This window comes from Pelmatolapia mariae, linkage group LG5 (assembly GCF_036321145.2).
Source record: "Pelmatolapia mariae isolate MD_Pm_ZW linkage group LG5, Pm_UMD_F_2, whole genome shotgun sequence".
Lineage (NCBI taxonomy): Eukaryota > Metazoa > Chordata > Actinopteri > Cichliformes > Cichlidae > Pelmatolapia > Pelmatolapia mariae.
Genome location: NC_086231.1, coordinates 16,001,640 through 16,028,537, shown reverse-complemented (window position 1 = coordinate 16,028,537; position 26,898 = coordinate 16,001,640). Strand labels below are relative to the sequence as shown.

General features: G+C 38.2%; 1 protein-coding gene across 3 annotated transcripts in view; it reads right to left on the bottom strand.

Annotated features, from left to right (window-relative positions):
- Window positions 1–26,898, bottom strand: part of LOC134627609 (guanine nucleotide-binding protein G(i) subunit alpha-2) — a 47,155-nt gene that overhangs the window by 4,467 nt on the left and 15,790 nt on the right. For all 3 annotated transcript variants that reach the window (XM_063473859.1, XM_063473860.1, XM_063473861.1), the window contains 4 exons: window positions 13,102–13,144; window positions 9,287–9,428; window positions 3,619–3,779; window positions 498–626 (listed from right to left, as the gene is read on the bottom strand). In XM_063473859.1, coding sequence (XP_063329929.1) covers window positions 498–626; window positions 3,619–3,779; window positions 9,287–9,428; window positions 13,102–13,144 — 475 coding nt within the window. The remainder of the gene's footprint in view (window positions 1–497; window positions 627–3,618; window positions 3,780–9,286; window positions 9,429–13,101; window positions 13,145–26,898) is intronic.

Below are 26,898 nucleotides of genomic sequence, written 5' to 3'. Positions count from 1 at the left end.
GATCAGACTGAGCAGTACATTTTCCACAGCTTTGCAAGGCGTGGTGAGAAAGGTTCAGGGCTGCAGTTCACATTTGGTAAAATCTTTCGCCTGTTTTCACACAAGGAAGGTCATAACGACTCTAGAAGAGGTATCTTGATATGCCGCTGTCTACACTAATTTAATGACAACATGCCCATATCTAATATTCAAGTGACATTTTTGCCTTACTGCTTTTCCCAAATTATGTTCGGCATCCCACTAAAAGTCAAATATGCCCTTATGTGTCAGATTGGTGACCTATGACCTTTGGTACCCTGCCTCTTGCCTATGGGGAGGGGGCTCAACTTTCAAGTGAGGGTCCCAGAACTCACACAAAACAATGCAAATGGCTAAAGAAGTTTAAAAATGAAAAAAAAAATTGTGACAAAGTGAAATTATAATATATTTTATCTATATATTTATTTATTTTTTTAAATGTCACTTTTAATCGACAGGTTATTGATATTGAACCTTACTTGAAGTGGAGTTCCTTGAAAGTGAAGTGAGTCTCAACAATGCCGGTTGTCTTAACCCGAGTTCGTAGAACATCTTGCTGGGTCGGAATGTAATCTGTTTTAGCTATCCTCTCCAGGTCATTCAGGTAACTTAAGACAGAAAGAGAGAGAGCAAGGTTTCAAAATGACTTTACAATCTGCAACAAATGAGCGACAAAAACAACAACAGGAAGGCGTGTGGCTAAACAGGCTGCTGAGGCACTACCCAAAACTGCATTTTTGAGTCACTTGAATAGCTTTAAACTTTTGATTTCTGAAGTGTGTAAATCGGGTCCTACAGTAAAGTTATAGTCAAATGCAATGTGCATCTTGCACTCTGACCAGTTTAGACTTGCAGAACTGCAACAGAAAAATGAAGTTTCATTATTTCTGGCTTTTTTTTATTGCTCAGCTTTGCTATCAGCTTGTTTCACTTGCCACTCAACAGAAACATCTTGTGGCCCATTTCCTCATAAATCACCACTATAAAACAGCTGACCAGCTACAAACAAAATTAATTATTATTCTCTGTAATGCGAGTTATTATATCCACAAACGTTTCGTATTTGCTATCTTTTCACGTGGCCTAAAAACGGCTTTTTTAGGTGTGTAACATCATGCTGATATTTAATATGCCCTATCAGTAGATACAATGCTAGAAGTATATCACTGTGTTTCATCAACAAATTAAAACCTGAAGCTACATCTACATACGGGTATTTAATCCAACATACTATGTTCCTGTTTCACTCAGTGCAGAACTCATGGCTGAGTTTGTATATGTGAAATTGGTTTTGCAGCATATTTTCCTCTTGATTGATTCTGTTGTTGTAAGATTTTTGTGCTATAGCGCCTCCGGCCAACGAGTTTCCTGCAGATGGTAACACTGAATATTGGTTGTGACTCTGCCTCGGCCGCACTCATTACTAAAATTGAGCTTGTCAGAGACCAACAGCTACACTGAATACTAGTTATCTGTTGTGCTTAATTCTGCCTAAGATCTCTTTAGAAGTTATTTGTCTGCTTGAGAAAACACACGTCTGCACATTTACTTTGCTGACCTTAATCATTTATAATTTGCTGCAGTACGCTGCTGCATCTCAGATGTATTTTTTCTCTTTGTCCATTTCAGTTTACCAGCTGTGTATCTCCTGCAGTAGAAGTGTGTAATACTGCACATGCTGTAAGGCTCTGTATTAAATGCATTTTTTGGGGGGACACATTTTCCATCATCACTCCAATTTGCCATGGTACTTGTGGTGTGATGCTTGATTTATATTACACCTTTAATTTTTTGTTTGCTATTATGTTCCTGGGTGTTTTTTCTTTTCCACATCCCTTCTGTATTTCCTGTCTGTGTCCTCTGCTTGCCCGTGTGAGTCCTTTGTCCTTTTCAACTCCTCATGATGCTTTTGTTGCATTTGTTTCCCTGTTTTGTTCCTTTTGCCTCCCTCATTTTGTTTTTTATCTGTGTCTTATTATCCATCGCTCCTGATGTGGATATAGTCTGCTTGTTTTCCCCCAGTCTTTGTCAGGTCATTACCCTCATCTCTCACTAGTTCCAGTGTTTTCCTCAGTTTCTTGTGCAAGCTCCTCACAGTTGGTTTACTTGCATTGCTTTATGGATTTTATTGTATTTTTTTTCTCCTGCTACCTCAGTGCCTTGCAAAGTTCATACTAAAGATCTCTTTATTTTACTGCTTGCCTTCAGTCTCCCACGATGCCATCAACTGGGTTAAAAAATAAAATCTGATACCAACATAAAACAGTCTCTACAATGTTAGGCTTGGTATAGGCCTTTGGAGTAAAATGACATCATAGCATGCAACACAAACTCCATCTCTATACCTATTATCACATGATAAGAAATACAGTCATACTCTCCATCATATTATTCTGTTTTTTAAAGACATGTTGCCTTTAAGAGCAGTATTCAATATGAAAAGCATGTGGGGAAAAGGAAACATTATAAAGACTATCCAAGAAAGAAGGTAATTTCTTTTGTTTTTGTTTTTATGTCAAAATTTACAACTCATGTTTCCCACTTTCCCTCAATCCTTTTTGCATTTTCTCTGCTATCTGACAGACTGCTGGTCAGTAGGGGAGTGTGAAAGCACCATGTTTGACACTGCCTGGCTTACACAAGCATTGCATCATCATCCGAGGCCAACTGGGAGCTTTACTTGCCCAGCCAGCCCACACTTCACAGAGAAACTGAGATATATATCCACCATTTCAATCGGGCTGATCAAACCATTCATGCATCCTTAAAATGTTACAGAATAATTAATGAGTTAACAAAACCTATAACTATAACAAATGACTAAAATTTCTGTTTTGTCTCACAGCACAGCCGCCATTACAATAGATTTTTTAAATGACATGACAGAGTTGTTGCGAAAATATCACATAAAGCAACATTTCATACTTTTATATAGCGCTGCCACAAAATTAATCAGCATGTTCCAATAAAAAATGATCACTTGAGGGTGTTATAAGAACTATCAATTCTCAAAGTTTACTTCGAAGCTAATTTTCTTTGAAGTAAACACAATTTTTTTTAAATCTCATTTTTTCACTCCCTCAAGACAAATTATTCGGTGCTCTGCTTATCAGGTTATAGTATTAAAGAATCAAACCCAGAGAGGGAGAAATAATCACTAAATGAAAGTTAGTGAATAATCCTTCCTGTCTCTATGACTCCCAGGAGAAGTCACAAACAGGTTTTTCAAAGCTCTCACATATGACTGAGGCTGAAGGGACTGCACATCCCTTCCAAAAAATAAATAAAAAAAAATCTCTAACTATAACTCTCTGGACCTTTATGCCTTTTGAAATAGCAAATGTAGTGATTTAGTTTTTAAACAAATCTTCATCTGTATATGAAAACAACTGATAAATTCCCCAATTAGTCACATTTCCATTTGTAGAGGATTAATATAGCGTCTGGTGTATTCAGAAACAGAATGCATACTGACTGACGTACGAGCAGGAGAAGATGCTCATGGTGGCAACCTGAGACTATGCACAGTAAAAATCAGTAAATTTGCATTTAATTAACAGATCACAGCAGAAAAATATCCACCCACAAATTCACACTCACTATGCCGCCGAGTCATTCAGCTGGTATTCTCGCGATCTTGTAAAGCAGCTCTGTATGCCGCTGTCACTCCACAGTCGCCTGATCACGTTAGCCAAGTCATCAGGGAGAATGCCCTGTTCCTCAGCAGCTGCAGCCAGGGCAAAGAGCTGCTGGGCATCGTCCTGCAGGGGGCAATAAGGACACAGGAGTGGGTTGTTAAGAACACTGCATCTAAAACCAAGGCGACAGCTGCTATCCTTGACACAATCAAACATGATCAAAGATCCAGTTGGTTCTTAAAGACAAAGAGTTACATGCTCTTATGTACAGGACATTTAAGAGTAACCGCTGTTACTTCCCCTTCTATAATGGCTGGGAGGGAAGTCGTTCCTGAAGCAAATTTCATATAACTGATGAAATGACAAAAACCCTAGTTGTATTTCTCTGGTAACTTTTTAAAAAAATTTCAGCTGAAACTAAGGAATAATGTTAAGAAATATCTAACAATGGCATTTAGAAATAGAAAGGATATTTCTTCTGCCAGTACAATCAAGAGGAAAAATTACAGTGGCAATTAGCTGACAAACATGTTCTGATAGTTCTTGAATTCCTGCTAAATGGCACCACTGGAAAACTAAACATATTCTTCAGCTATGGAAATATGATACATTTTAGAAACAAGCAAACCTGTGTAACATGTGTAACAGAGAAATTTCAACAGGCAGTTACAATTGGATTTTGATTTAAATACTTATTGATAATATAATACAACAGTATAGACCAATGTGAGCTATATCTCTATAGAACTGGCACAAAGAGAGGACATATTTTCGTAAAGTGATTATAATATCATTACAACATGTGATAAAGCAATGTGGCAGCCAATTTGGGCTGACCACATGTAAGATATATGAGATAGGTCTGTATGACTCAAAGTAACAGCATGCAGGGCTGCTTCAACAGACTGTGGTTTGATTTCCTGCTGTTTGCCACCTTGCTTGTTTCTCTTAGTTCACCGGCTTCCTGTTGGCACAATGTTAATTATTTTTCTCTCTGACCTTTATTCTCAAGAATAAAAATTCTAAGAGTAATAAATAAACCTTGGTTTTCTCTGCACATTTGTATGTGTAACTAACTTAATGCAACTGCAGTCAGAATTTTCTTTAGGGGTTGTCTAGAGTTCTGAATATGTATGGCATCATCAAAATACACAAATGATTCATAATGAAACATTTCATAATTGTGAATGGAAACAATCTGGACTGAGTAGAAATCTATTACTATCTCTACCTGCCATTGTCATCCAGTCAGTATACAATCATGGTCACTTTATTAGGTACACGTATTCAACTGCTCCTTAACAAAAATGTCTAATCAGTCACATGCCAAAAGCCCAGTTTATATTTAGACATGCCAACATAATCAACACAACGCTCTGGGATTAAAACCGACAATCAGAATGAGGACAAAAGATGATTTAAGTAAGATGCTGCAAGGGCTGGTCTCAGTATTTCAGAAAATGCGGATCTACTGGGATTTTCCCACACAACCATCTCTAGTGTTTACAGATAATGTTCTGAAAAAGAGAAAATATCCAGTGAGCAGCAGTTCAAATGCCTTGTTGAAGTCAGAGGTCAGAGGAGAATAACCAGACTGCTTCAAGCTGACAAGAAGACAGCAGTATTTCAACGAATCTCTTGCTACAACCAAGTTACGCAGAAGACCATCTCTGAATGCACAACACGTTGAACCTGTAAGTATATGGGATAGGGCAGCAGAAGACCACACCAGGTACTACCTCCTGTCAGCTAAGAACAGGAAGCTGAGGCTAAAATTCACAACGGTTCACAAAAATTGGACAAAAGAAAACACCACAAAAGCCTGGATTCGTCCTGCCTCCTGCAGTGGCGGTGTAATTGCGTGAAGGTTATTATTATTTTTTTTAATTGTTTGGGCTATTTAGTAGCAACTGAGCATCATTTCTGAATACTGTTCCTGACCCTGTCCATAAATTTATGAACATAGTGTGCCCATCTTCTGATGGATGCTTCCAGCAGGATAACACATCTAGTTTCTTGAAACTGACAATGAGTTCACTGTGTTCAAATGGCCTCCACAGTCACCAGATATCAGTTCAATAGAGCACCTCTGGGATGTTGTGGAATGGGAGATTTGCATCATGGATCTGCAGCCTAAAATCTGCAGGAAATCTAGGATGCTATTGCATCAATAATAACCAAAATCTCAGAGTTATGTTTTCACCACCTTGTTAAATCTATGCAGTGAAGAATTAAGGCGAATTTGAAGGCAGAAGGGAGTCCAACCCAGTACTAACAAAGCAGCCGGTGAATGTACATCTGTGCCTATTAGATGGTGATGTTTACGTTGGTTAAATGGCCAGCTTGCTGAATTTGTGTATGTCCTTTATTATTGGTCCAGTCAATGTCTTGACTGATTTGTATTTTTAAAGGCTTCACTTTGTTACTTCCAGTCAATGTCTTGACTGGACCAATAGCATTACTGCTCTTTTAAAATGTGTTTATTTAGTGGTGTGTTATAGTGACTATGACTGATGCACTCACATGCTGCCAATGAAATTATGTTTACGATGACTCTCTGGGAATGTGACACATATATTAAAACTCTTTCTGCTCTTTTTAACACAGCTACAAGTTGCAGACTGCAGAATATTAGACTCACACACACTCTCCTTATCCTTCTCCTCTTTGTCATTCACTTACAAATTTGCAGGCTCCGACTGCACTTGCAGCTGCAATGAATCACCATGAAACTGCAAACACTGACTTGAGTTTCATGTTTACTTCTATACAGCAGCATAATGTGCCTGTTAATGATCCTTATCACATGCAGATCAGCTGCTACGATCAGCTCAACTGAAATCCAATATGGGGCATAATTAAAGAATAGTATGAAAGCCATAAGTGTGTGTCAATTTCTACAGGGCTGCTGCGCAAGTATGGGCAGGCTAGCACACTAATTGCTATGTGTGGGAGTGCGAGAGTAGCATCACGTACACCCAGCCATTTGACAGATCTATGGGTGAGAAAAAAAACGTCACCACAGCAGAGTCCTTAATCCTTCTATTACAGCTTCACTTACAGGATACACACACGGCCACTGTCAGACCTCACTGGCAGCTTGTTTGAAAGTTGATAAGTGTTCACAGGGTGCAGGAGACTGCATCTCAGCATCTCTTGTCTTCTGTCTGCAGGTTTTAGTATAAAAGTTTCACGAATGCCCTGTTGTAGTTAACTTAGTGTGTGTTTGTATGATCTGCACCTAATTATTTAGTGTGTTCATTAAGTATTTCTGATATGCTGGAATTATGCTTTTTAATCACCTAATTAAACATCTGAATGAACTGAATCCAAACGCACATCTCGCCCTCACAATCACGTCACATCTCTGTCCAAAATCCCATAGATATTAAATTTGCTGTTGGATGAACTACGCAGACAACTTCCACATCCGCACATCAGAGAAATCATTAAATATCTTTTACGCGTCAGCCTTTGAAATTCTTGTATGGCGACACAGTACTTCGCTTAAATGTGGCATTCTTTGCGAATCCTTACTTTTAAACAGAGGTACACCCCCCCCCGAAAGCAACTGTTAATTTTTTCTACTCAGATGACAACTGTTGCTGGCAGATTTTATCAGCTGTAGCTATGGCTAATTAAATTATTTTTAGATCCATGACTTGCACGTCGAAAATCGTCTCTGGCTGCCTCTCAAATATTTCACTCTGCCTCGTTCTAAAATGAGAATCCTGCAGCAGCAGATGAACTGTGAAGTAGTGGATTGGATGACTTAACAAAGACCTACAACTTGTAAAGCTCAATAAAGCTGAATATTGCAGCTTTATTTATTTACTTGATAATCAACAGATTATCAAGTAAATCTGTTGATAATTCTGTGGATTTTAGCACTAAAAACAACTGTTTTCACTTCATCACTTTTTTTTAACACTTATACATAATAAACAGCTTTAACGATGTAAGCGTTTGCCTCACTGTTTGAAATTTTGACCACATTTAATATGAACGTGTTATGTCCAGATCATTTAGAACATACCAAGAAATGGAGATCCTCAGAGAAACAATTTTTCCTGGGTCAATATTTTTTTAACAACAAGTCAACAAAAAGGCAGTTCAAGGAGAACTGATAAGCAGGTGCTTACCTAAAACCAAATATGGCTTAAACTAGGTATTACTGCAGCACACCCAAGTGAAATCAAATGAAAACTGAGTTAGCGACCTGAAAGGCAAGAGCCTTCCAGAAGAAGAGACAGCCAGGGAGGAAACGGGTTTCTATAGATTCCCAAGCATTCCCAAGCCATTTCCTGATTAGGACCTGAAATAGAGCACGTAAAAGGCAGGCCTGCCAAAGAACATAAACATAAGACCTAGGGCTGTAAGCATGCGTTACTGTAACTCTTTATATATGACAGAAAATAAATAAATGCATAATCAATCATCTTTAATATGTGGAGTAATTTAAAGACTGACAAGCCTGTCTTCATTAGCTAGCCAGTTATAAAACCATTAGTTTGGGAATGATTAGGTTTAGCAAACACTAACATGCAAAGCAAACATAAATGATGGGTAACAACTGTTACAAAACACCTCCAGACAAATGGGTTAGCAACAAGATCTTCCTCTTACAGTTGGGTATTCTTCAAAATAAGAAATTAGTTTGTGTTGCTGCTGGGGCTGCAGAAAGCAGCCTCAGCAGTGCTGTTCAAACGTGCCCTGCTAGCAGCACTGAATTAATCCAATCTGCACCAGAGCTCTCAGTGGCTGCTGTTGCTCCTGCAGCAGGTATACTTTCAGACTCCTCTCTGTCTAGTACAACTTTAAGGAGACAGCAGATCAAAGATGGACCAGATGGAGTCAGTAAGACAAGTGCTATTTCCCTGCAGGTTGCAAAGACATATCAGGAAAGGATTATACTGTGCTCCAGTTCTGTGTAACACCTACTACATAAATCTTACTGCTGATAAAAAAAAGGCTGCTGTGAACAGATGCATGTTGGAAATCACATGATACCATGTTTGTTTAAAACACTGGCACAGCCCAACAGTGGTACTGACTGAACAAGAACTGCCAAAAAGAGGAAACATGTAAGAAAGAGATCTTATTTCCCAGAGTCATGGTAGCCTTTAAATAATCCTATTTTGCCATGTTATACATGTCTTAGTAATGACACATACGTGTATATGTATGTATGTAAGCAACTGGGTTATTTAGCTTCTTTATATTGAGAAAAAGGACCAAGTGAATAGGGCACAGTGACTGGAAACAATGGAAAACTTGTGATTTCAATTCTGGGAAAGCACAATGTAACTCTTAAGTACTGTGCCAGATACACAGTTGCAAGATGCTGTTGATAAAGCAGGCTTTGTTTTGTTTAGCCCCAAGCGACATCCTGGTAAGTCAATGGTTAGTAAGGCCAAATTAAATTCAGCATTCTCACATAACAATAGTTTTTAGCCTTTGGTCTGGATCTTGCTCCTGAGTCTTTATTGCTCTTACACATCTCATGCTTATACCAAGAAGATAAAGCATTTTGTAAAGATCAAGTAAAAAAGCATTTAGAGTGATTATTTTGTACACAAACGCCATGCTTTAGAAAATACATTGTGTTTGGGAGTGTTTGTGCATCTTACCACTCTGGCAGGATTGCTGTAGTCTATCTTCAGACTGGCCATGGCTTTAACAATGGCCATTATAGATTGGATGGTATTACTATAAACCACTGCTCTGTACTGCTTACACTCATCTTCTGAGTAGCCATCTTCATGGATGATCCTGAGAATATCAAGAGACATTTAAGTTTTATTTAAGTGCACATGGAATTAGTTCATGGCCGATAAGAACAGGATGACAGATTAGCAACACTTGGTTCAATGTACATGAGGGGGAATCAATTATTGTTTTATTGAAGTCTTCAAAAACTACTACTTATGCTTCACTATGTGCACTGTAAGCTCATTTGGAGCGTTCTCCAGCATCCTTGCTATAAAAATAAAGAAAAAAAACCCAGCTTAAAGTATATAAAATGAAGCAACTTGTGATTTCTTACTGTCAGCAGGTATCCCAAAAAGTCATGGTGGAGATCAGTGGTACAGATGACATGGATGGATGTGGGTGGCAACACAAAGTAAGGAATAGCACAGAATCTGACCTATTTATAACCTATTTATTACCTACTGCCTTTATTACCTATTTGTCACCTGTTTGACATTATTTCTTTTAATAAATCAATGTAAAGTGGTCTGAAATTCTCCTAAAGAAACATAAATGTTGATTATTACTGAATTATTTTTAAGAAGACGTATTCCCAAGATGCTGTTACATAGTTAGCTGCCAGGCTCAGATTTAAGTGAAACTGCAAAACTAAACAGCTTCTTTCACACAGAAAATCAGACTAGCTCAAATTATGTTACTGGCTAGTTAATGATTAACATCATTAATGTCTTTGTATTGTACAGTTTAAATCATTTTCTTTACAATCATTGTTACACATTAATGATTACATTAAGAGTTTTGGCTGGGTTTAAACACATAAAATATTTTTGAAGCTAAAAGCTAATTTATTTTTGTCTGTGTTGCTATCTAGTCTATAAAAAAGCATACTGAATACTCAGTATAACATTTATCATGTCAGCATGCTGTGTAGGATGATGTGTAGCAAACGGGGTTAACACACAGTGGGACTGCCTCAACACTGCAGCATTCAGCTGATGCAGTATCCTAACTTTACCTCTTGCAGTATTATTACCCTGACTGCGAGGGAACTAAGTGTTTGTGCATGCACAAGTGTGCAGCCCATCATGAGGTGCAATCACCCAAACTTCATCAGGCTGCAGAACAAAGTACAGAGAGAGCAAAGTGAGACAGCCCCACAGTAATTCTAAAGTGGGTCTGCCCCCTGCTTTTAACAGCCTACCGATGTAAATGTTAATGAACAGAAATAATTTAGAAAACAGCTGCCTTCTTTTTGAGCTGTTCTAAGAACGTTGAATTAGCTAACTTTTCTTACTGTAACACATGTTTACACCGCACAATGTCATACATGACATTATTTAATGTCATGTATGACATTAAATAAAAGGTCAGAGTCTTGATTGCTTCTGTCTTCATGCTGATAAATCGATACCTCTGTACAAGTTTATAAATTAGCTTCAAAAGCAACAGACTGTTCTTGGTCCAAACTCATAAAAAATGGATTCAATGCCTGGTTAGCCCAGAGGAATGTGAATAATTAAGGCATTTAGTGTCCTGTGTGTTTATCCATTAGTGTGTGAGTATCTGTGTCATTGTGTATCCTGATTGGTGCACAAGCTTTACAAAAAGAAAGAAAGAAAGAAAAGAAAAGCCTTTGTATTATAGACAGCATAAAAGATGGACCTAGCTACCCTGACATCATCCCCTGGTTTATGAAGTCTCGTTTTGAAGCCTCAAAATGAGTGTTTTTACCATCGTCATTTTGATTTCAAAATACCTATATGACATGGAGGGGTCTAGCTTTAAATTACTTGCTCACTGGACCTCCATTCTGAAACACAGGACTCCCAAGATTTACAAAAGGCTTTTTTATTCAGTATGACTCAAGACTGAGAGACTGAGCCCAGAAACCTATCAGGAAAGTGTTTGCAGAGGTCAAGACAGAGGGACATTTTCCCATAGACTCCTACTGGTCTGCAAGTCGTTTTTCAACCACATCTCAGGGCTTCAGATAGAAGTGCCTTCAACCTTAAAGGCACTTCACAATTTGATTCATGTTTTTGACTCAGAAGCCAAGTCTATGTGTTAAGTAACGCTTTCCAATAACCCTATATGTTCTCACATGTACAAAAAAATTCTAAACACTTGTGACCACAAAATCACCTGGGAACCAACTTGAAATAATTCCACTGTATTGTATCTAAAAATGAAACGTTTTAACTGTAAACTGCTCAATTTCTTATTTATTATGCTTCATGGTCAGTGTCTCTGACCGAAACACATAAAATAAGAACAGTGAACTGTGACAGGAAGTTAACAGGGTTTCCCCTTACGGCAGTCAGTCAATACTTATTTAGGCATACTATTACTATGCAGCACACCCCACTGTAATTTGGAAATATTATATCAACATGATATGGATAAAGTTGTGCCTATTGACCAATCTTAGAACATGGCATCCTCATGCACTGACATTTTAATAAAGCCAATAACTTACCTCTCTAAATGTCTTGGATTTCCCTTATGAGCATCTTAAAATTAAACAGACTGTCAGAAATCGATTATATGTATTCTTCTGTAGACTTTTGTAACTGAAGAATTAAGCATTACAGCTATTGAGCTTCAATTATACCGTACAGTTTTAACTTTTCATCAACATTGCTTGGTTGCACCTGTCTTACCAAAGAGTGTGCACATACAAGTAGACAAGAAGAAGTAACACGTGAATGAAATGAAATGCAAACGTACACTTATAGCTAGAGCTACATGTGTGTTGAAGAAGGGGCAGTGATAGTGATATCAGTTTACACATTCAAACTGCCAGATTTTCTTGCAGTCTCTAGCTACAGCAACTGTGTTGCTTTTAGCTTGTATTATATTTTAAATTTATTATATTTATTTAGGATCATCTCTTGTTCTTCTTTAAATATGCAGCTCTAGACCTGTCCATTTTTGGAAATGGGTCATCTGATGTCAGCACTGCCCCTCTTATGTAAACACACTCATTGCTAAAGTCAGAAAATCTGGGTTGACTTCCTGGGGTGTTAACCGGCATCGTGTGACCACTTATAAAATGACTGTGGTTATTAGGCTCCGTGACACAATATAATTAAAGTTTATTGTGATTATAAAGAAAATTCTTGATTTGTGAGGTTTTTAAAAGACATTTACAAATACTGGCAGCGGCCAATGGTACCCCTCAGCCTCCTAGTAGAGGCACCTATCGTATGAATTTAAAAATCCCACGTCAACTTGTTCTCAAACTATCGTATTCACAAGATTTTCAGATCAATTGACCTCGGACTTCTATGCTTGAGGTCGAGGTCTATGAGATTCGAACTCTTCTGAGACCTTGAGTAGATACACCTATGGTATCAATTTAAATGTCGCTTTGTCACTTCGTTCTCGAGTTATCATGTTCACAAACTTGGGTGGGGACATGGACATATGTACATATGTACATCCTTTCATAGCTGAGGGGTAAAAATCTAAATGCACTATCTTAAAGGGCAACATTTACTTCCACACACAGAAATAAGAACTACTTTGGTTGCTTTTGTTAAACAAGGAAACAACTATTTGACCAACAGATCATAGAAAAAATGAGTAATGGGCGTATAGCATTAGAGCTAATATTAGGTTGTAGCTTTTAATGGTTTTGTGATTACCAACCAAGTTCCAGTGAGGTGAAAAAGCTTTTGTGTTACACAGAATTTTAAAAAAAGGTGGAATAAACATTCCTTTTGCAACTTACTTCATCTGCTTTACAATGGTGCTCTTTCCAGACTCCCCAGCACCTGTTGGAACATTAACATCAAAGAGTTACAAAGGATCTGTTAGCACATAATAAGAATAAACTTAAACTTTAGTTGTGGCTGTTCCTGCTTTGAAAGTAAGAGCAACACAGTGATGACCTACTGCTAACATCACATTCATCCTCTGGGTTGCCTGGTTTGTTTATGTTTCCATTTGTGAGAACATGATGTACAGATATGCATGAATACTTCCCATATTCATTTCAGTGTTTATTTTTCACTCCAAAAGAAGTGGTTTTTGACTATTAAATAGTTCACAACTGCACAGCTTTTCCTAAGCCACTTATTATGATGAAAAAAAGATCATTTAAAGGTGGCTTTGCGGCACACAACATTTTCTCAGGAATGTCATATTTAGCTAGCTGGCTAATTAGATAAACTACACAGCAGAAGTCTGTGTTGGCTCTTAGTCATCCAGTTCATGTTAGTCTTAGGAGCTTGAAAAAGAAGGCAACTGGACTTCCTTAAGTTTATGAAGACATTTCATGGCTCATCCAAGAAGCTTCTTGAGTTATAGAAACAAAGTGGACACTCCCAGGTATCCTTTGGAGGCGGTCATTGACCCACTATTGATCATGTGCATCATCACATAAGCCAGTGGTTCCCAAACTTTTTTTGCTGGGCCCCCCTTTGTTTTACAAGAAAAATGTTCGCCCCCCACCCGCACAAACACATCCTCCAAACACACACACCCATATTTTGTTTTCAAACTCCATTGCCGTTTATTTCACACCTCAAACATTTAGTAAACAATTAAGCAAATAAAAGTAATCTGCAATAAATTACAGGTAGTAATAAAATAAACTACTAACTCTGTTACGCTACAAGGGTATTTTTGAAAACGCAGCTGTTTCGTCCACACATAAACGGCATTTCGAATCACCGAAAACGGAGATTTTTTTAAACTCCTTTTTTGCGTTTACGTGTGGACGAGGAATACAGAGTTCGTCACGCAACGTCAAAGGTATGTGCCTTTTTTCACGTCACGCTGTGATTATTTTGCGTGTAGTTGTTTTTTCCTGTGTAATAATATTCAACGTTGCTATCAATACATTTTTCAAAAAATGCCTCTCTGTGCAAAATGGGTTTAAAAACATAAACAGCTGTGGGATACTGTTTGTCTGTGATTTGGAGAGCCCAGCACGTGCTCCCTGTGAAGGGAAAACCAATTCTGCAGGGGAGACCTACCTCGGCACTTGTGCAGGTGAAACCAAAGGGAAGATTTGCTTCACCATATTTTCTAGTCTTTGGCTTGGAATGAAGTTGGTTTGGAAACATATTTGGCGATGCTTCATCTCCTGCTTTGCGTTTGTGTGGGAGCCCCGTCAAAAACCTGACCATGACGCTAGCAGTGTCCAAGTGTTCTTTTTTTTTTTCCTTTTCATACCGCGCCCCCCCCTGCAATGGCTCTGCGCCCCCCCTAGGGGGAGGGCCCCACAATTTGGGAACCTCTGACATAAGCCAAGATGTGAAAAAAGTCAATGGGTCATTACCATCAGCAGGGGTAAAGGGTGAAACCACTGTAAGACTTTGCCCCATCATGTGACCTACCCCAATCTAACCTGAGGCAAGGTGTGTGTGTCCAGGATCTAAGGACCTAAAGACTGCATTGTAGGTGGCTGACAAATGGTGTGGTAAGCCACCACCTCTGTTCAATGATGTTTGTTCACAGCGACCATCTGTCTTCACTGTCCAAAGAGTGACCTTTGTCCTTTAGGTGAACAAGTGTACAGCTGAGTCTTGTCCTGTTGAGGTGTAACTCTATGTTCTGTCATGCATTTGTGGAATGGTTGTTTAGTTTCTCCCATGTACAGGTCTGACCTCTCCTCACTGAACAGAACTGCACATAGTGTATATGTTGTTTAGTTTGTGTTTAGAAAGTTTTTTCCTAGGGATGACCAAGTCAATAGTAGATCAATGTCCACTTCAAAGCGAACAACCTCCACTAGAGGTTAAATATCTGGGAATCCATACCTTTTGTTTTTAGAAATAAAGAAGCCTCATGAATGATAGGTGAAACGTCTTCACAAAACGAAAGAAGCCCAGTTCTTTGATGCACAAGATTTATAAAATGTGTCACATTTATATTAGAGTTTCTATTGGCCCACACAAATGTGGAAGGGCCTATGTGACACCAACATGCTTGAGTAGAGAATACTGTGTGCACGAATGAAACATTAGAATTTCATGGTCTTTTATACCAAATTATATTAGAAACCCCTTGGTTTGGACTGGAAACTCTCATGTTACTTTATTATTATGAGTGACGGTATGGAGCAATGTTCACTCCGTTCGCTTGTTTGTAGTTTGATCCTATTCCAGTATTTCAGTTACTGTCAACTGACAGCAATTTCAAAATTCCTCAGGCAAAGTTAACGTCAAAAGCAAGAGGAAAACAACAAGCTAGTCAAGCATAAAAGTAAACGATAGATATTGAAATAGTGAATTTGGAGAATTCAATGCATTGCAGAGCACAGCACAGGGCACACATTGGATTTAGTGCTGAAACCACCATCTTGGTTACGCTGCTGTAAAAGGAAGAAACGCTACACCATCGGGACAGTAAAATTCCTATTCCTCTGGATCAAAAGTAAAGAACTAAAGATCCATTAAGAATTTAAAACTTAATTCTGAGTCAGCCAAGCAAAAACTGCATGTTCCTTACACAAGCAAAATCATCATGCACACAGTTCACAAGTCAGCGCTTTACTGCCTTTTGTTTCATAGCCTGTAAACCTACTTCCATAAGTTCTGAATACAGTGAGCAACACAATGAATGAATATAATGTTTCTGGACAATTGTTATCATGTTGAAATGAGGAGGCACGAGCCCTTGCCACTTCTGCGCCACCATAAACTGTCCCTTCACGCCACCTGACCCAGCCCTGCCAACAGATATTAGCTTAGCCTTGGGCTGACGGACCAACTGGGACAAGCAGTGTTGCCTGTTCACGCTGTCAACACACATCATTTTCGCACACATCAAGTACTTTTCTGAGAAAAAGAAGGGAACACAGGGCAAAGGGAGAAGTGTAAAAAGCCAAGTCTTAGGTTACATTTGCTGTGCTGCAAGCTGTCAAGAGAGCTGGATGGATCTCTAGGTGATTTGTGTATTTATAAAAAATGTATTTTATGCAACAACCCAGCAGACAAAAGAATGTGTGTTTTTTTAAAACACGAAAAATGATCTTCTCAGTTTTCTCTTTTGAATTACTAATACCCGCTTCTTGTTGTAGAAACCTCTAATCAAGACAAAACTGTGTAAGGAGCTGCTTCTTTTTTTTCAACACCATATCTCTTAAGAACACATTGTTTTATTGCACGGGGCTTGTTAAATCTCCTCTTTTGAACTGCCATCTACTTATATCTGGAACATTAAAGCTTCCTTTCAGATGGACAAGCATGAACAAATAACATAAATACAGCCCCTGATTTACAAGTGCTTATATAAAAAAAATGTCCTGGTTAAAGATATAAGGTAGGTGGTAGAAAGTGTGATATCCACCTCTCTGTGGACACACACGTGTATGAAGGGCACCTTTCTGATTCCAGAATAAAACTCATCCATTAATATTTCAGACCTAAAGGGAGGTGGACGCTTGTGAGCAGCAGAGAAAAAGAAAAGAGCCTCCCAATTCTTCAGGCACACGGTATTACAGGAAAACCGGGGACTGCTCTTATTCTGCTTCAGGGGAAAACTTTTGAACTGATGTTGTATTTACAGGAAAATATCATCGTATTCCTGCAACCTAAGGGAATAGACAGTGCAAGATAAACACGAATATTTTTAATCCATCTTCAGTGTGGAGTTGATTGTGAACCATTAGAAAGAAAAGCAGTCTGAATGATTTGTGTTTCCTTGTTTTATAATGAAAAATATAAAAATGCACTGTAGCCAGCAGAAGATTTTTTAGGCAGATACCAAATACAGATTTCAAGTACAGATTTCAAAAGCACACATTAAAGGTATGACATTTGAATCTTGGTAAAGGTTCAAAAGTGTTCTAATTAAATATTTCCTGAGTAGAGTATTTTATTATTAAATATGTTCATTTATCTCTCTTGCAGGGATAGCACCTTGCTAAGATCATGGAGTGTTGTATTTCCCCCGCAGATATAAGGTAGTAGTATAAATCTTATTAAGGACTGAAAAAAAAGTGTTACACAACGCTTATTTCAAAAGCTCAAATTATTAATTTTAATTAGCATGCGTTGCGTCTACACAAAACAGCAAAAGTAGACTAACCATTTAAGGTGGGAACAGACACTTTTTTATTGATAATTGTTTTTTAAGTAAATGTACACTACCAGTGAAAACTTTGGACACACCTTTTCATTTAATGGTTTTTCTTTATATATATACCACTTTCTACATTGCAGATACATACTGAAGACATCAAATATATGAAGCAAGATATGTGGAATTATGGAAAAAATGTGTAACTCTGAATATGTTTTATATTTAAGATTCCTCAAAGTAGCCACTCTTTGCTTTGCTGACAGCGCTGCAAACAAGCAAGGGTTCATTTGTGGAATTTCTTGTCTTCTTAATGGGGTTGGGACAATCAGATGTGTTGTGCAGAAGTCAGGTTGGTACACAGCTGACTGCCCTATTTGACAACTGTTAGAATTCATATTCTCTTCAGTGAGAGTCTATAATGTAAATAGTCATGAAAATACAGAAAAAAAACATTAAATGAGAAGGTGTGTCCGAATTTACATCACTGGCACTCAAAACAGTGTTTGCAAGGGTAGAAAGAGCTACTTGACATGAATCAATTGCCATTGAGAAGGATATTAACACAGTTTTATGTGTCAATAAAATGTCTGATTGCACAATTGATTTCAGCAACTTTCCCACATGGAGCTAAAACAGTTACACAAGCCCCTGCAGAGTACATCAAATAGTAGTACTAAAAGCAGTCAATTCTGTTGCTACTGACAAATCTAAAGAATATTCTAAATCTGGATCCAACTCCAATCCAGCCCACAGCGTGACTTTGGAAAATGTGAAGGAGGGCATAAAATTGGGAAAAAAGAAAAAAACGTTGTTGTGAATTAACCAAAATCTTTAGTTTTATAATTACAAGAGTCTGGTCAGTGAGCTACCTGAACCTTTTCTCCAATTTTGCACATTTATTTCTTATGACTTCAACACAAAGCGTCATGCTGACAGATCTTTTTATTATTACATTATTAGCTTTTCTTTATAACGTTTTCATATGGTTACATCTCAGTTGTGATTTGGCACTATATAAACCTAAACCCACTAAAGATCAAAGCTGGCTGTATGTGGTCCACAATGTATACTGAGTATTTGGCATCCCTGTTCTAAATAAAGACTTGTATCCACTGCTTCAGGGCTAGTGCAGCAATGAGGATGAACCAGCATTACAAAGATCCATCTATGCTTTGTGCCGGCAGGTGCGAAAGCCCATTCAGTCAAATAGGCTCAGAATCACTTTCTGCCAATTAGAAGAACATCGCCCGCCCCCCTTACTTTCTGCTTCTTTAACCTCAACTATTCATAGCTGTTCCAGAGTTGTTTTTCAGTGAGTACCAGAACATGCAGCAATGGTAACAGCGTGATTTGTAGCATGACGATCATAAGTAGCCAGGCTACAAAAAATACAGCCATTTTTCTCAACACATCCAGTACCCTCACAGACCCACTTACATTTATAAAAAACTTGGCAGTTGCCTCAGTCACCCACTGCTGATGACACAAAGTGTCCATTCATGGTCTGATGAGATATTCTGAACCGGGCAAACACACAAACATCCACACATAATGTCACAGCAGAAAAGGTCAGTCATCAGTCGAAAAGCTTTTACAATACCAATCTACATCTGGCATTTTCTCGAGGGTGTTTACAGCACTGCTTGATTAAAAGAAAAGGCAGCTGACGGCAAATTAATTGCTACAATTTTTATCATTATTTATACAGCATGAATGCCAAAGATTTACTGCTGTTTAGTATGACTGTAAATCATTTGCTTTTGGACTCTTAGTCAAACAGGCCAACTAAAGATTTTTGCTGTGAGGAAGAGCAGTTATTCTCTAAATGTCACATTTTTTTAAATGTTTGTTTCTGACATTTTTGAAGGCACTGTCATTAGGTCTATAAAGCTGAGGCCCACATTTCAGATGAAAGTAGCTTTTAGTTGTTGGGGAAATAAAACTAAAAACCAGCACTGTTTTTTATTTACTATTACACTGTAACTTTTACTCAATAAAGTTACAGTTTTATATAGTTGTTTTTTTTTTTTTTTACTTTATAATTACTAAAAATGTTCAAAATATAAAAAGCACCATCTATGACATGCAGTTACTGTTGACTTCTATCTGCTGTTTAGACTTGTGAAAATGAGTGTTGGATCTGTCAGGAAAAGTGGGAAGCTCAGAGTGATGCTGCTTGTCTTTGGGCAAAAAGAAATCACTGGTGTGACTCCATGTCTATCAGAGGATGGCTACATCGTGCCTGGTGAAGCACTTAGACTAATGCAGAAATGAGAGGGGAGTTGTTTTTGACATACGAAAGTGTTAAAACATATGAAAAAACTGACCAAAAAATCATAATACACAACTGACGTCTTATGGTCTTTATTTGAGTCACATCTTTTAATTATAATTCTGAGGCTGAGGTAAGCTGCATTATAAATTGGCTCAGAATAGCTGCGTACAACAGGGAGGAGATAAGAACTCGCAGAGTCCCTTTGGAAGGGCTGGCACAGGACCTTATAAGTGTATGATGTGGGGATTCTGAGCAGAGGTGAACCCGTTTCTATCCAGCAAACATTATTAAGACCGTAAAACAGAATTTAAAACAGAATGAGTGAGGACAATGGGGAGGAAGAAAAAGTACTGTAATTAAAAGGCTGTTAACAAAGACAGGATAGATAGGTGGGACTGGGAGTAGAGTTGGACAGTGTGAACAAGAGTGACAAATGAGCAAGAAGTGGAGGAGGTGGATGACAATGCAGAGTAAAGTGTGTGAGAGGACTGAACACACCGGGAAATGGTTAGGAGAAAAGATAGTGGGATGAGAGAACTAGCATGAGTGCTTGATTTAAAAAAAAAAGAGTAATGAATATTCATAACAGGTTATCTGCCAACTCATAGATAAATGCAGAGCTCAGGTATAAGGTGATGTTGGAATGAGAAACACGTAAGACTGAGCTGTAAAGCACTCAGCAGCAAAAATCACTTGTTTTCTTCCTACTGCCAGCGTTGTTTCAGCAAATTAGTGTTTAGCTAAGGCCCCAGTCACACAGGCTTAAAGGACAATCAGCAACCATCTGGAATAAAATGGTCATGAAGGAAAATGTGCACGCTCTGACCAGTTGCCAAGTGATTGCTGGCATTGAAACACCAAATTGCTATAGCATCATTCACTCAAGCCTAAAGACTGGTCAGTGACGCCCCATGCAACTGCCATTTCCTAGGGAAAAGTATGTATTCTGCAACCGGTTGGCGAGTAGTTGCTGGAGGTTGCTGGTTGTTACAGATATAAAGCACTGCACTGAAAACCTTTGCAGTTCCTTAGTTTGCTAGCAAATTATTGCAGTGGCCAGTATTTTGCATGGTAGGGGCAAACTATTTAATTGAGTACCTGTATTACTAGCTAACAGCTAACATTTGATAGGTCATTAAAAAATGTACACTGTGGTTGTAGTGTATGTTTTCTTCTTTTTGTATATTATCTATTTTATTGTATTCAGTAAAGTTCTTCGTCCCTATGTTTTTAAAAAGTCCTATACACATAACAATTTATTATTGTATTATTATTTTGGTTTTTGACATTATTGACTGTAATTAACAATACTCGCAAGCATAAAATTAATCTAGAAAAATGCAAAATCAAGCTAACAAGGATATAAACTACTAAAGGACTTGGTTAATTAATCACTCTGTTAAAAAACAGTGTACCTTCAATGGGTCATGCTGATGAAATGTGAGAATCCTCTTAATTTTTACATGGGGAACTGGCCTTTTGTGGCGTTTCATCTAATAACTGCTGAATTATTTCACATTCAGAAATGACACTTCAGTAATTTTCCTAGAGGAAAGGTCAAGAAATTACTAGATTACTGGATTCATTTTCCCTGGAATATAAATGCTGGTACTAAATTTCATGGGAATGCATCAAACAATTATTTGAGTCTGGATTTAGTGAAATTGACATACACTACAAACAAATACACTTCCTAGAAACAGGGCGAATAAAAAATCCATTCTGCCCTTTCAGCACAGTGTCTCAGCATCCTAAAGAGGCCTATAATCACAAACACTGTTTCACATCTCTGTGCCACTCAGCCCACTGCCTTTGCATTTCTTTTGTGGAGACATGTAACACATCTCAGCATATGCCAGCGTTATAGGCCATCTATTGTTTAAGCGTCTGCCATGGGAGAATGAGTCACTGGCTCAGCTGTGACACGATTCCTCCTGCTTTTTCATCCGGCCCACTGCCCCCAACCGTTGGTGTCACGACTGCTTCATCTAGCTTTTACAGCCAATTAAAAGTTGAACTGTTTTATGTGGTAATAGCATCAAGAAGGATCCTCAACAAGAGACTATTTTTATATACAGCTCTGTCTCAGTGTACTAGGTACTGGTGTGATGTTCTGTGCCATACGTATATACATACATACATACATACATAGGATTGATTCCCTGAGGATTTTCTAGAATTTGAACAGTAACATATGAGTAAAACTTATTAATGTTAACGTGTTAAGTATCATTTCTTTCTGAATTTGTAGCACTATCATTTGTATTTCTTATTGAGTCTAATTCCTGTCAACAAAATACTGCTTTTAGCATGGAATAGCTCGACCCTTCAGTGGACTGAAAATAACTGCTGACACATTGTCCAAACTCAATATCTGTTCCCAAATTATGCAATTTGGCTTAATTCAGTCTTAAGATTTGCTGCAGATTTGCTTGTTTGGTTTACTTTTACCACCTTCATCGGCATCGTTTGTAGTAGAAGCAGGCTGTTGGAGCTAAGTATTGAGGCCTAAAAGAGAGAGTGAAAACAGGAGTTTATAGTGGAATCTCTGGTTGCTCAGCATGAGTACAGTTATTTATGGGAATTTATTTGTGTAAGAGAGAAACTCAATTCAAGACAATTAATTTGTTTCCTTTTTACCACACATTTGCTTCAGCTACACTGCCCTCTGTTAGCAGGCTATTATTAAGAAACCCCTAATTTTTCTGCAAGTCTTAAGTCAATATGCTGCAGCCTATGAGTAATTTCTTGCAGACACCCCACTACTTTTTTTTCAATGGAAACAAAGACCTACATAAGCTTAGTGTGTCACAATAAGCAGGTTCTAGTGGTGACTGCTGGACAAGCAGAGTTGGTAGCGCAGGTGTTCCAGCCAACCAAGCAGCTAACTCCCCCCCACCACCACCCAAACCCCATTCACATGCAGAGTAGAGAGCAATGGAGGAATTTTACATGGCTGAATGCAGTACAGTATGTTATTGCTTGAAGTGAGAAAGTAGGTCATCAGCCTTGCACAGAGCAATGGAGCTTCGCTGCTTTGCTCTGCAGAGTAGGATGCTGGCTGCACTCTGAATGTACACCCAGTGTTAAATCGCACCAATGAAAGCAGAGTGAATATAAGAAGAGAACAGATGTACATCATTTAAAGAGGATCAGGGAGAAACAAGACCAAGTGGAAGCTTCTTCCGATACAAACAAATTCACAGCACATGGAGAAAATGAGACAAAAAAACAAACAACCAATGGCTGCTGTAACATGACATGCAAATGTATGCAGTGCAATCAATCAATGGTGCCTGAGGAAGTGTGCTGAGCTTATAAGTGTATAGCAGACACCCACTTCATTACTGTCTCCTTATAACAGAAGCACTTCTTCACTTTTAATCCTTTTAGAACACAATGCATGCTTCAGCACCTTTAACATCCTGTTTTAAATTAATGCCTGTAAGCAGCTGGGAGGTGTCTCCAGTACTGTTCTTGCTTGTTTCACACATTTCTGTGGTGACAACCTTCTCAGTCACCACTGACAAAACATCAAACTAGGGCCTAATTAGGAAAGACAACACATGCCCTTCTTTTTCTAATCTACTTCTTTTTACATGTTCCTCCCATAACAATGTAAACCACAAGGAACATGCATAATAATGCACTCTTAAAAGCAAATGACCCAGCAACTCTTGACAATTTAAGAAGGTGACTTTATTGTGTCAAGTGCTGGATTTTTCAAAGCCTATTACATCCTGGCAATTTAAAGTCTCATGTAATAGTTCTCCATTTCCAGCACAGAGGTCTATCTGCCAACATTAGACCATTTGTAGGTGTTTTTCACAGTAATATGACTTTTCAGGATGAGGTTATGAATGTAGCTCTGTCCTGCTTTTTCCACCTGCAATATATCAGAAAATAATTTCTTTCAGCCAACCAGTAACATATATATATCACCTAAAACTGCATGTTCTGCATGCAGAAAATAAAATGCACTAGAGAAACCAAGTCAGAGCACTGCACCTAGTCCGTTTAACTTTTTATGGGGTAGCATGCTAACATTTGCTATTAAATAACTCCCTGTAGAGTTCTCGTTCCAGCTATTTGCCAGTCCGTTAAGACCTTGTTTTGGGTCATCCGTTTAAATGGAAAAATCAGCTTATCTTACCTTAGCTTATGTTTTGAATTACATAGAGATAATAGATTCTATGACAGACTTTAAATCCCATCTTGAGGCCAATTTCTAGGGAAAGACATTTGTTTGTTATCTATGGATACATAAATTGGAATATTATTCCAGTAAGGACTGATTAATAACAACACATACGAAACTGTCTTTATGTTTTGTGTGTGTGGAAGAAAGAAATATCTGTCGATCATTTTGAGTCACCAAATATAAGTATTAGTCTTAAAAAATCCTTTTTTGGGCAGGCTCTACAAAATACAGTGTAAAATTTTCCAACAATGGAATGAATGATTTAGATCTGATCCATTGCCTTGTTTCTGCGTCTATTCATTTATTTCACTTCCACATTACAACGGTTTTCAGTTCATTTAATTTAATTTTATTATCACTACTCCGATCATCTTCATGAGAGCCAGTCAGCATTTCTCAATTCTTGATCCCTGTTTTTCAACACATTGTTCTGCCTTTCAGACCAGCATTCATGCCACACTACTCCTCCTCATCCCATCTCCTCCCCTGTCCAGAGAATCTCTTTCAAGGCCTCAATCAGCCATCTGCTTACTCTGCTCTAGTACCAGAATCTAGACTCCGGGGTCCCGTCCTATTTCTTACCTTCGCTTGGGAAACCTTTCTAATATCACATTTCATCAGAGTACTTGCAAATTACTTCTGTGTATCATTAAGTATTGTTCTTTAGGCTTTAGTACAAAGAGTGGTATGAGTGATAATTTAACAGTAAGTTTTGTGACAACAAAACCCCCCCTCCAAAAAAAAAACCCATCTACACATTGTCATTTATTGTTAACAGTCATATCTCAAGGCTAAATTCATTTACATTTACATTTCTCTATTCTTGGTCATTTCTGATGATGAGCCACAAACATCAGCCCTTTAATACCTCATATATAACTCTACAGGCTGGAGTGAATAAGAATGAGCTACTAAGACAGTTTGATATGGAAACAGTTGGAGGGCTTTAGACTTGGATAGCTTCCTGACACTGATCTGGTCATTATGTAAATCCTTGGCAGAGAGAAAGGTTTTCTCCAATTCAGTTTAAACTGACACTCAACCATATATCTGACCAAGAACAATACGTATAAAACACAAAGTTTGTAGCAAAGAGAAGGCTGTTTCCTTTGCTCTCGAATCAATCTGCTGCACCCAGAAAGTGATTGCTCATATAACAAACCACCACAGCTGGTATTAGCCTGGCTGCTTACTCTACCATCTCCCTATGTTTCTGCAGACCATTATGTCAGCTTATACTCTTTAGTTAGACACACACATCAGCAAACAGATGAGGCATCTGGAGGTAAACTGTTCTACTATTTGAGGGACCATAAAATCATGCAGTATTCTCTTGTTACACCAGATTGCTGGGATACGTAAGGACACACAGTACAGTTTTAGTGCCCTGACACTCTCATGAAACCTTTTAAAAGGAAAGCAAACTCTGACAATGCAAAAAAACACAACCCCCCCCCCCCCCCCCCCCCCAAAAAAAACCCCAAAAACAAAACAAAAAACAAAAACCTCTGTTGCATATAAAGATGCTATGATATCTAGATTAAAAGATGATGAAAGGTAGCTGGAGTGCAATAGAAATGGTGAGAATGTGTGAGCCACACAGCTTTACCACTTCATCTTCATGTCCAGTCATGCTGCATATTATTATCGTTATGTATAAAAACAGACTATACACACCTGACAGCTCATTTCCGACTTAAATCAGAATATTTTTTCACATTGCCATGTGCCTGTAAGATGCTTATGTTGCAGCAGCTGTTTCGTTACTGTTGACCCAATGCCTGAGAGAAATGAGACAGAGTACCGGCTCCGCCTGGAAAACACATCTAAATGTCGGCCCTGGCAGAGCTGCCCGTGGAATGATGGGTTGCCTTGCTTGTGCTGGCATTCGATTAGTTGCCATGGTTACGACACTACAGTCTCCTCCCCAAAACAAAATCTTGAACAACAAATTCACGTGTTTTCATGTTCTGAAAGGAGAAAAGATCTTTTTCCAACAGTAGAAAAATATTTGCTTAAGCGAAGGCTGACTGGGTCACAGATTCATAGCACAAACAAGGCAACAGCAAGGACTTTTCTCATTTAAGTGAACTTTTAAAATGCCTATCAGTTCAACTGCCTATGCATACAACATACATAGAACAATTATGTCGACATGTGTAAAAATCTTAACAGACCTGTTTGCTGTTAAAATAACATCTATAGCTAAACCTCTGTGTCTTTCACAGAGTGGTTGTAGTTCAAGTTTCAAATATAGTTCATTTAAATAGCTTGTTAATAGCATTCGGATCTTTTGCAGTCTGCCTCCTTCACTGCATAGTAATGAGTAACTGCCAAATTAATGGCCCATTAATTTAGACTTGAGCCAAAAAAAATTAGGTCTCTGCCTTCTTCTCTCTCCCCACATCATCTAGTTGATGTCAGAGTACATCTTGCACAGTAATATTATTAAATGTAAGACAAATAAAGTATCTTGTTTCAGACGAGCTGTGGACATCTTAATCAGTGAGCGACAGTGCTGGAGTCACTATTGTCCAGCAAAATGTAAACTTTCTGTTTATTATTCGTAGTAGCATACTGTGGACAGAAATTTCACTTTACAAACAAGCATAAACATTTATGTCACTCACCATCACTCGCCATCATCAGCTAAACAGAAACAGCTATGAGGCGATCTTAATTAATAGTGCATTTCAAATCTGTTATACATTCTTGCCCAGTGTATGCCACAATTTGTAAGAAGACTTGACTGAGGAATGTTAATAGCATGAAGTAATGCGATCACAGATGAACCTTACAAAGTAATGTTCTTTTTTATTCTATTGTTTGTGAGTGTATCTGGTGTCTTAACCCAGCATCACAGCAAAATGTGTAATAGACCCGCTGATCCACCGTGTCCAATTCATGCTTTGCCTCTCCAAAATGTGACACACATGCAGAAGTTAAATTACTGCATGCAGAAACTGCATTACCAGCAGGGAGAGATAACATATTTAAAGCCACAAAGTCGGTAGTGAGCA